The sequence below is a fragment of the Oncorhynchus gorbuscha genome, unplaced genomic scaffold (genome assembly GCF_021184085.1).
Source record: "Oncorhynchus gorbuscha isolate QuinsamMale2020 ecotype Even-year unplaced genomic scaffold, OgorEven_v1.0 Un_scaffold_763, whole genome shotgun sequence".
In the NCBI taxonomy this organism is placed as follows: domain Eukaryota; kingdom Metazoa; phylum Chordata; class Actinopteri; order Salmoniformes; family Salmonidae; genus Oncorhynchus; species Oncorhynchus gorbuscha.
Window position 1 is genome coordinate 72491 of NW_025745554.1, and position 11876 is coordinate 84366.

Sequence of the window (11876 nt, forward strand, 5' to 3'; positions counted from 1 at the left end):
CCTAAACCCCTAGTATAGATACATGAAACCAACCCATGATACCTAGTATAGATACATGAAAAACGCCTAGTATAGATACATGAAACCAACCCATGATACCTAAACCCCTAGTATAGATACATGAAACCAACCCATGATACCTAAACGCCTAGAATAGATACATGAAACCAACCCATGATACCTAAACGCCTAGTATAGATACATGAAACCAACCCATGATACCTAAACCCTAGTATAGATACATGAAACCAACCCATGATACCTAAACGCCTAGTATAGATACATGAAACCAACCCATGATACCTAAACCCCTAGTATAGATACATGAAACCAACCCATGATACCTAAACGCCTAGTATAGATACATGAAACCAACCCATGATACCTAAACGCCTAGTATAGATACATGAAACCAACCCATGATACCTAAACCCCTAGTATAGATACATGAAACCAACCCATGATACCTAAACCCCTAGTATAGATACATGAAACCAACCCATGATACCTAAACCCCTAGTATAGATACATGAAACCAACCCATGATACCTAAACCCCTAGTATAGATACATGAAACCAACCCATGATACCTAAACGCCTAGTATAGATACATGAAACCAACCCATGATACCTAAACCCCTAGTATAGATACATGAAACCAACCCATGATACCTAAACCCCTAGTATAGATACATGAAACCAACCCATGATACCTAAACGCCTAGTATAGATACATGAAACCAACCCATGATACCTAAACGCCTAGTATAGATACATGAAACCAACCCATGATACCTAAACGCCTAGTATAGATACATGAAACCAACCCATGATACCTAAACGCCTAGTATAGATACATGAAACCAACCCATGATACCTAAACGCCTAGTATAGATACATGAAACCAACCCATGATACCTAAACGCCTAGAATAGATACATGAAACCAACCCATGATACCTAAACGCCTAGTATAGATACATGAAACCAACCCATGATACCTAAACGCCTAGAATAGATACATGAAACCAACCCATGATACCTAAACGCCTAGAATAGATACATGAAACCAACCCATGATACCTAAACGCCTAGTATAGATACATGAAACCAACCCATGATACCTAAACGCCTAGTATAGATACATGAAACCAACCCATGATACCTAAACGCCTGGCATGATACCTAAAGCCTAGTATAGATACATGGCAGCAGAGGTCCAGAGTGACAGTTTCCTCAGTTCACTAGTGGTTCTGAAGTGGACTCACGAGGTCCAGAGTGACAGTTTCCTCAGTTCACTAGTGGTTCTGAAGTGGACTCACGAGGCCCAGAGTGACAGTTTCCTCAGTTCACTAGTGGTTCTGAAGTGGACTCACGAGGCCCAGAGTGACAGTTTCCTCAGTTCACTAGTGGTTCTGAAGTGGACTCACGAGGCCCAGAGTGACAGTTTCCTCAGTTCACTAGTGGTTCTGAAGTGGACTCACGAGGCCCAGAGTGACAGTTTCCTCAGTTCACTAGTGGTTCTGAAGTGGACTCACGAGGTCCAGAGTGACAGTTTCCTCAGTTCACTAGTGGTTCTGAAGTGGACTCACGAGGTCCAGAGTGACAGTTTCCTCAACTAAAGGTCAAGAGACACCGTAACGAGCGTTGGCCGTGCGCAGTAGGTCACCTGATGGGTGTCGACGAACGATGGCGATTCAACACAGAATCGTCTGGAAAGGAACAGAAAATGGCGGTGATAAACGTTCTTTGGTCGATAGGGAGGACAGCCACATGATGCCTTTCACTGTTCGTCTGCTCCGTCAGTTTTGTCCTGAAGACGTTCATAGTTTATAGCCATCAGGACAAGGGTGGAAGCACCTGTGCGATGGTCTCCTTGGCACTCTGACTCAGTCTCTCCGGAAACGCCACCTCGTACTCCACCAGCAGGTCACCGCGGCGATCGGGCCGCTTGGGCAGAGGAAGCCCCTCCCCTGTGATGCGTCGTTTCATCCCCGGACGCACCACGTCCCCTGTTGTCACGGTTACTGTCCTGCCGTCCAACGTGGGGGCGATGACCGTGCAGCCGCACAGCGCCTGAAGAGGGGGGGGAGGGAGAGAGAGAGAGAAGAGGGGGAGAGAGAGAGAAGAGGGGGAGAGAGAGAGAAGAGGGGGGGAGAGAGAGAGAAGAGGGGGAGAGAGAGAAGAGGGGGAGAGAGATGTTACACTTCATCACTCTAGTCTACATGCAAACAGCTGTCTGTAGGTTCAAGAATGAGTCATTCTAAGTGCTATCAATTTGTTTAGCGAGCACTTGGAGAGGATTGTGTAAAAACAAAGTATCTTTAGTTTAGTTAAAGTTCAGATGACTCTGCCTTACCTCTCTGAGGGAGACCTTGGCGGGGTAAACGATGTCAGAGCCGTCTCGCCGGAACACCGGGTGTGGCTTATCCTTGACCACGAACACCACGTCTGCCGGGATGTTAGTCGGCGTCTCGTCCCCCTCTTTAGGGAAGGTGACCTTCGTCCCCTCCTTCCATCCCTTCTTTATCTCCACCTCCAGGATCTTGTCCTCCATCCGGAGGGTCCGTCTGTCTGCGTTCAGCCGCTTGTGGGATATCTTCATTCTCTTAGTGCAGCCTGAGAGCACCTTTACAAAAGACCACGATGGAAACGAGGCTTTATGGTGTTATCCTACAAAACTTTTTACATTGTATGATGTGCTGTGTGTATATGGATACCTTGAATGGTCAAATAAAATAAGTCAACCAACCAACCTCCTCTAAGGTCACCCTGAGTTCGTGGAGCACGGGTGGGTCCTGGTGCTTCTCAACCATCTGCCCCCCCATCCCCCCTCCCCCCATCCCTGTGCTGAAGGAACGGGGGAACCCCCCTATGCCACCACCCCCCATCCCAAAACGGGCGAAGGGATCGTCAGTGTCCATGTTGTCCCCATCTGGGCCCCCACCGTTTCGGGTGAAGAACTGGTCGAAGGGGCTCCGGCCCCCGAAGAACTCGGCGAAGATGGCGTGGGGGTCGCCTTGGAAGGAGTAGCTGAAACTAGGGCCCAGGGAACACCCCCTCCTCCTGGGGGGCCTCCTCCTTTCAACCCTGAAGAGGAGAGGGAGGGAGGGAGGGAGGCAGGAAGGGAGGCAGGAAGGGAGGGGAGCGAGAGAGGGAGGGAGGAAGGCAGGAAGGGAGGGGGAGCAGGAGGGGAGCGAGAGAGGGAGGGAGGGAGGGAGGGAGGGAGGGAGGGAGGGAGGGAGGGAGGGAGGGAGGGAGGAAGGCAGGGAGGGGGAGCAGGAGGGGAGGAAGGCAGGAAGGGAGGGGGAGCAGGAGAGGGAGGGAGGGAGGGAGGAAGGCAGGAAGGGAGGGGGAGCAGGAGGGGAGCGAGAGAGGGAGGGAGGGAGGAAGGCAGCAAGGGAGGGGGAGCAGGAGGGGGAGCGAGAGAGGGAGGGAGGGAGGGAGGAAGGCAGCAAGGGAGGGGGGAGCAGGAGGGGAGCGAGAGAGGGAGGGAGGGAGGAAGGCAGCAAGGGAGGGGGGAGCAGGAGGGGAGCGAGAGAGGGAGCGAGGGAGGGAGGGAGGGAGGGTTAAACATTTGTGGCTCTGGTCCAGACTTCTTTCAATATATAATAATAATAATATATGTTGTGTAAACATTTCCTATGTGCAGTGGCACCCATGGTTGTGGAAACAATGAGTCTGTGTGTAGAGATAGAAGGGAGGAGCGCTCTGTGTGTAGAGATAGGAGGGAGGGAGCGCTCTGTGTGTAGAGATAGGAGGGAGGGGCGCTCTGTGTGTAGAGATAGGAGGGAGGGGCGCTCTGTGTGTAGAGATAGGAGGGAGGGGCGCTCTGTGTAGAGATAGGAGGGAGGGACGCTCTGTGTAGAGATAGGAGGGAGGGCGCTCTGTGTAGAGATAGGAGGGAGGGACGCTCTGTGTAGAGATAGGAGGGAGGGACACTCTGTGTAGAGATAGGAGGGAGGGACACTCTGTGTAGAGATAGGAGGGAGGACACTCTGTGTAGAGATAGGAGGGAGGGACACTCTGTGTAGAGATAGGAGGGAGGGACACTCTGTGTAGAGATAGGAGGGAGGGACACTCTGTGTAGAGATAGGAGGGAGGGACACTCTGTGTAGAGATAGGAGGGAGGGACACTCTGTGTAGAGATAGGAGGGAGGGACACTCTGTGTAGAGATAGGAGGGAGGGACACTCTGTGTAGAGATAGGAGGGAGGGACACTCTGTGTAGAGATAGGAGGGAGGGACACTCTGTGTAGAGATAGGAGGGAGGGACACTCTGTGTAGAGATAGGACTCTGGGAGGGACACTCTGTGTAGAGATAGGAGGGAGGGACACTCTGTAGAGATAGAGATAGGAGGGAGGGACACTCTGTAGAGATAGGAGGGAGGGACACTGTGTAGAGATAGGAGGGAGGGACACTCTGTGTAGAGATAGGAGGGAGGGACACTCTGTGTAGAGATAGGAGGGAGGGACACTCTGTGTAGAGATAGGAGGGAGGGACACTCTGTGTAGAGATAGGAGGGAGGGACACTCTGTGTAGAGATAGGAGGGAGGGACACTCTGTGTAGAGATAGGAGGGAGGGACACTCTGTGTAGAGATAGGAGGAGGACACTCTGTGTAGAGATAGGAGGGAGGGACACTCTGTGTAGAGATAGGAGGGAGGGACACTCTGTGTAGAGATAGGAGGGAGGGACACTCTGTGTAGAGATAGGGAGGGACACTCTGTGTAGGAGGAGGGAGGACACTCTGTGTAGAGATAGGAGGGAGGGACACTCTGTGTAGAGAGGGAGGGACACTCTGTGTAGAGATAGGAGGGAGGGACACTCTGTGTAGAGATAGGAGGGAGGGACACTCTGTGTAGAGATAGGAGGGAGGGACACTCTGTGTAGAGATAGGAGGGAGGGACACTCTGTGTAGAGATAGGAGGGAGGGACACTCTGTGTAGAGATAGGAGGGAGGGACACTCTGTGTAGAGATAGGAGGGAGGGACACTCTGTGTAGAGATAGGAGGGAGGGACACTCTGTGTAGGAGAGATAGAGATAGGAGGGACACTCTGTGTAGAGATAGGAGGGAGGGACACTGTGTAGAGATAGGAGGGAGGGACACTCTGTGTAGAGATAGGAGGGAGGGACACTCTGTGTAGAGATAGGAGGGAGGGACACTCTGTGTAGAGATAGGAGGGAGGGACACTCTGTGTAGAGATAGGAGGAGGGGAGAGATAGGAGGGACACTCTGTGTAGAGATAGGAGGGAGGGACACTCTGTGTAGAGATAGGAGGGAGGGACACTCTGTGTAGAGATAGGAGGGAGGGACACTCTGTGTAGAGATAGGAGGGAGGGACACTCTGTGTAGAGATAGGAGGGAGGGAGAGATAGGAGGGAGGGACACTCTGTGTAGAGATAGGAGGGAGGGACACTCTGTGTAGAGATAGGAGGGAGGGACACTCTGTGTAGAGATAGGAGGGAGGGACATAGAGATAGGAGGGAGGGACACTCTGTGTAGAGATAGGAGGGAGGGACACTCTGTGTGATAGGGAGATAGGAGGGAGGGACACTCTGTGTAGAGATAGGAGGGAGGGACACTCTGTGTAGGAGGAGGGAGGGACACTCTGTGTAGAGATAGGAGGGAGGGACACTCTGTGTAGAGATAGGAGGGAGGGACACTCTGTGTAGAGATAGGAGGGAGGGACACTCTGTGTAGAGATAGGAGGGAGGGACACTCTGTGTAGAGATAGGAGGGAGGGACACTCTGTGTAGAGATAGGAGGGAGGGACACTCTGTGTAGAGATAGGAGGGAGGGACACTCTGTGTAGAGATAGGAGGGAGGGACACTCTGTGTAGAGATAGGAGGGAGGGACACTCTGTGTAGAGATAGGAGGGAGGGACACTCTGTGTAGAGATAGGAGGGAGGGACACTCTGTGTAGAGATAGGAGGGAGGGACACTCTGTAGAGTAGGAGGGAGGGATAGGAGGGAGGAGGGAGGGACACTCTGTGTAGAGATAGGAGGGAGGGACACTCTGTGTAGAGATAGGAGGGAGGGACACTCTGTGTAGAGATAGGAGGGAGGGACACTCTGTGTAGAGATAGGAGGGAGGGACAGTAGAGATAGGAGGGAGGGACACTCTGTGTAGAGATAGGAGGAGGGACACTCTGTGTAGAGAGGGGAGGGACACTCTGTGTAGAGATAGGAGGGAGGGACACTCTGTGTAGAGATAGGAGGGAGGGACACTCTGTGTAGAGATAGGAGGGAGGGACACTCTGTGTAGAGATAGGAGGGAGGGACACTCTGTGTAGAGATAGGAGGGAGGGACACTCTGTGTAGAGATAGGAGGGAGGGACACTCTGTGTAGAGATAGGAGGGAGGGACACTCTGTGTAGAGATAGGAGGGAGGGACACTCTAGAGATGACACTCTGTGTAGAGATAGGAGGGAGGGACACTCTGTGTAGAGATAGGAGGGAGGGACACTCTGTGTAGAGATAGGAGGGAGGGACACTCTGTGTAGAGATAGGAGGGAGGGACACTCTGTGTAGAGATAGGAGGGAGGGACACTCTGTGTAGAGATAGGAGGGAGGGACACTCTGTGTAGAGATAGGAGGGAGGGACACTCTGTGTAGAGATAGGAGGGAGGGACACTCTGTGTAGAGATAGGAGGGAGGGACACTCTGTGTAGAGATAGGAGGGAGGGACACTCTGTGTAGAGATAGGGAGGGAGGGACACTCTGTGTAGAGATAGGAGGAGGGGAGATAGGAGGGACACTCTGTGTAGAGATAGGAGGGAGGGACACTCTGTGTAGAGATAGGAGGGAGGGACACTCTGTGTAGAGATAGGAGGGAGGGACACTCTGTGTAGAGATAGGAGGGAGGGACACTCTGTGTAGAGATAGGAGGGAGGGACACTCTGTGTAGAGATAGGAGGGAGGGACACTCTGTGTGACACTCTGTGTAGGGAGGGATAGGAGGGAGGGACACTCTGTAGAGATAGGAGGGAGGGACACTCTGTGTAGAGATAGGAGGGAGGGACACTCTGTGTAGAGATAGGAGGGAGGGACACTCTGTGTAGAGATAGGAGGGAGGGACACTCTGTGTAGAGATAGGAGGGAGGGATAGAGATAGGAGGAGGGACACTCTGTAGAGATGACACTGTGTAGAGATAGGAGGGAGGGACACTCTGAGTAGAGATAGGAGGGAGGGACACTCTGTGTAGAGATAGGAGGGAGGGACACTCTGTGTAGAGATAGGAGGGAGGGACACTCTGTGTAGAGATAGGAGGGAGGGACACTCTGTGTAGAGATAGGAGGGAGGGACACTCTGTGTAGAGATAGGAGGGAGGGACACTCTGTGTAGAGATAGGAGGGAGGGACACTCTGTGTAGAGATAGGAGGGAGGGACACTCTGTGTAGAGATAGGAGGGAGGGACACTCTGTGTAGAGATAGGAGGGAGGGACACTCTGTGTAGAGATAGGAGGGAGGGACACTCTGTGTAGAGATAGGAGGGAGGGACACTCTGTGTAGAGATAGGAGGGAGGGATAGAGATAGGAGGGAGGGACACTCTGTGTAGAGATAGGAGGGAGGGACACTCTGTGTAGAGATAGGAGGGAGGGACACTCTGTGTAGAGATAGGAGGGAGGGACACTCTGTGAGAGGAGGGAGGGACACTCTGTGTAGAGATAGGAGAGGAGGGACACTCTGTGTAGAGATAGGAGGGAGGGACACTCTGTGTAGAGATAGGAGGGAGGGACACTCTGTGTAGAGATAGGAGGGAGGGACACTCTGTGTAGAGATAGGAGGGAGGGACACTCTGTGTAGAGATAGGAGGGAGGGACACTCTGTGTAGAGATAGGAGGGAGGGACACTCTGTGTAGAGATAGGAGGGAGGGACACTCTGTGTAGAGATAGGAGGGAGGGACACTCTGTGTAGAGATAGGAGGGAGGGACACTCTGTGTAGAGATAGGAGGGAGGGACACTCTGTGTAGAGATAGGAGGGAGGGACACTCTGTGTAGAGATAGGAGGGAGGGACACTCTGTGTAGAGATAGGAGGGAGGGACACTCTGTGTAGAGATAGGAGGGAGGGACACTCTGTGTAGAGATAGGAGGGAGGGACACTCTGTGTAGAGATAGGAGGGAGGGACACTCTGTGTAGAGATAGGAGGGAGGGACACTCTGTGTAGAGATAGGAGGGAGGGGGACACTCTGACACTCTGTAGAGATAGGAGGGAGGGACACTCTGTGTAGAGATAGGAGGGAGGGACACTCTGTGTAGAGATAGGAGGGAGGGACACTCTGTAGAGATAGGAGAGATAGGAGGGAGGGACACTCTGTGTAGAGATAGGAGGGAGGGACACTCTGTGTAGAGATAGGAGGGGAGGGACACTCTGTGTAGAGATAGGAGGGAGGGACACTCTGTGTAGAGATAGGAGGGAGGGACACTCTGTGTAGAGATAGGAGGGAGGGACACTCTGTGTAGAGATAGGAGGGAGGGACACTCTGTGTAGAGATAGGAGAGGGACATAGAGGAGGGAGGGACACTCTGTGTAGAGATAGGAGGGAGGGACACTCTGTGTAGAGATAGGAGGGAGGGACACTCTGTGTAGAGATAGGAGGGAGGGACACTCTGTGTAGAGATAGGAGGGAGGGGGACACTCTGTGTAGAGATAGGAGGGAGGGACACTCTGTGTAGAGATAGGAGGGAGGGACACTCTAGAGATAGGAGGGAGGGACACTCTGTGTAGAGATAGGAGGGAGGGACACTCTGTGTAGAGATAGGAGGGAGGGACACTCTGTGTAGAGATAGGAGGGAGGGACACTCTGTGTAGAGATAGGAGGGAGGGACACTCTGTGTAGAGATAGGAGGGAGGGACACTCTGTAGAGATAGGAGGGAGGGACACAGTGTAGAGATAGGAGGGAGGGACACTCTGTGTAGAGATAGGAGGGAGGGACACTCTGTGTAGAGATAGGAGGGAGGGACACTCTGTGTAGAGATAGGAGGGAGGGACACTCTGTGTAGAGATAGGAGGGAGGGACACTCTGTGTAGAGATAGGAGGGAGGGACACTCTGTGTAGAGATAGGAGGGAGGGACACTCTGTGTAGAGATAGGAGGGAGGGACACTCTGTGTAGAGATAGGAGGGAGGGACACTCTGTGTAGAGATAGGAGGGAGGGACACTCTGTGTAGAGATAGGAGGGAGGGACACTCTGTAGAGTAGAGATAGGAGGGAGGGACACTCTGTGTAGAGATAGGAGGGAGGGACACTCTGTGTAGAGATAGGAGGGAGGGACACTCTGTGTAGAGATAGGAGGGAGGGACACTCTGTGTAGAGATAGGAGGGAGGGACACTCTGTGTAGAGATAGGAGGGAGGGACACTCTGTGTAGAGATAGGAGGGAGGGACACTGTGTAGAGATAGGAGGGAGGGACACTCTGTGTAGAGATAGGAGGAGGGACACTCTGTGTAGAGAGGGAGGGACACTCTGTGTAGAGATAGGAGGGAGGGACACACTCTCTGTGTAGAGATAGAGGAGGGAGGGACACTCTGTGTAGAGATAGAAGGGAGGGACACTCTGTGTAGAGATGTGTAGAGATAGGAGGAGGGACACTCTGTGTAGAGATAGAGGGATGGAAGGGAGGAGGGACACTCTGTGTAGAGATGGAAGGGAGGAACACTCTGTGTAGAGATGGAAGGGAGGAACACTCTGTGTAGAGATGGAAGGGAGGAACACTCTGTGTAGAGATGGAAGGGAGGAACACTGTGTGTAGAGATGGAAGGGAGGAACACTGTGTGTAGAGATGGAAGGGAGGAACACTGTGTGTAGAGATGGAAGGGAGGAACACTGTGTGTAGAGATGGAAGGGAGAAACACTGTGTGTAGAGATGGAAGGGAGGCTGCCTCATAATAATGGCCAGAACAGAGCAATGGAACGGCATCAGACACCTGGAAACAATGTGTCTGATGTATTTGATACCATTCCTACACTTCCACTCCAGTCATAACCATGAGCCCATCCTCCCCAATTAAGGTGCCACCAACCTCCTGTGGTCTACAATGTCTGTTGCTATACACGGAATGATGCAGCTTGACCTTTGAGTTATCTAGACTGGTCTTTGAAGACAACTGATAAGAACACAGCAGCACCGTTGTAACCGGGTGTAACAGTATAATTTTAGTCCATCCCCTCGCCCCTACCGGGCTCGAACCAGGGACCCTCTGCACACATCAACAACAGTCACCACAAAGCATCGTTAACCATCGCTACTTCAAGGTCTCAGAGTAAGTGACGTCACCGATTGCAACGCTATTAGCGCGCGCCACCGCTAAGGAGCTAGCCATTTCACATACTAAGGAGTACACAGCCACACTATCTGTCGTTTGAGAAACTTGCTGGCAGGCTAGCGCCAAACTGGCAAAGACAAACGCTCCGCCCCGCTGTGACGTCAGCGCCCGAAACTTCCAGTAGTGGGCGCGCACCTCTACCTCGCCGCTCCACTCTTGGCGTGCAGTGTTATTATTACAGTGTTATTGTATCTAGCAGTTTGTTTCCCCCCTTCTCCATTCTTATGATTGTGCTGCAAGGGATTCTTGTTGGAACTCGCGAATCCCTTGCAGCTCAATCTGGAGAATGGAGAACGGGGGAAAACTGATAGATGCGATAAACCTGCTGTGTCTTGCCCTTTCTCGTTATAAAATATAGCTCACATAGGCTAAGAAATGTAGGCTTATAAACTGTTGCTCACAGGCCGAGAAGGGAAGGCTTATGAGCTATTGCTTGGTTTGTTATAAGCATATAGCGTTTGTTTTTGGAACTTCTGTGGCCCAAAGCGTCAGAACACTAGAAATACAACGATTTCAGCAACACTGAAGAATAGTAGATCAGAGGAAAAGAGGCAGGTTCTTGAGACAGATCTTGAAATGCCTTTTCGCCGTAAAACTAATCTAAATATCCAGCGACAATGATTCAGCTTTACATCTTTATAATCGCAGCTTTGAAATCGTTTCCGATAGGCCTACCTAACTAAAGTACTTCGGAAAACAACGTGTATTTATTCAGCACTTTTAACAATAACATGTCGTGTCTGGTCAATAAAACACGTACCTTCTTCCCCGAATCGGTCGTAAACGTCCTTTTTCTTTGGGTCGCTCAGAACGTCATAAGCTTCAGCTATTTCTTTAAACTTGTCCTCGGCTTTGGGAGACTTGTTTTTATCCGGGTGGTAACGCAGAGCCTGCTTGCGATAAGCCTTCTTGATCTCGTCCTCCGTCGCCCCTTTCTGTATGCCCAGAACATTATAGTAGTCTTTACCCATTTTGACCATGTAGCTGTCGGTGTGTTAATTCCGAATAGCTGCGAGAAATAGTTTAAACTTCCCTTGCTTGAGCCTGTGCTGACTGCCAATCAAATTCGCACAATGTAGACGGGTAGTTCTCTTTAAATGCGCTGGTCCGGTTGCAGGTAGTATATCTATGGAATGGTACTTAAACGTATTAAAGCCTAACCTGAACTGTACACTTACTGTTGAAGAACGCTACAGTTCTGTCAGCTCCGCTTGGGACCCATTCTAGTTTATATCCGCGCAGAAATTTCGAGAATTTTCTAGCAGCATCAGGAAGAGTCTGAACGCAGTTCAACTCCTGTCGGACGAAAGTTCCTGGGACCGATCACGGCTAACAGAGCGTCACTGAGTTTGACAGTTCCACAGGACACGCCTCTGTAGTCGAGCCGAAACTCAACCCATTCTTTTTATTTCTACGTTGCACATTCTTCCACTGCAAATCTACCATTCCAGTGTTTTACTTGCTATATTATATTTACTTTGCCACCATGGCCTTGTTTTTGCTGACATCGTATATAGACTTGTTTATACTCCCTGGACGT

General features: G+C 51.4%; 1 protein-coding gene across 1 annotated transcript; it reads right to left on the reverse strand.

The window, feature by feature from the left end:
* Positions 1–1195: 1195 nt before the first annotated feature.
* Positions 1196–11854, reverse strand: LOC124019194 (dnaJ homolog subfamily B member 1-like). Its single transcript, XM_046334581.1, is given in 5 exon segments — positions 1196–2075; positions 2359–2628; positions 2756–3048; positions 3051–3089; positions 11097–11854. Coding segments are annotated over 5 exon segments (1059 nt in total). The 5' UTR covers positions 11317–11854; the 3' UTR covers positions 1196–1838.
* Between the last annotated feature and the right edge of the window lie 22 nt (positions 11855–11876).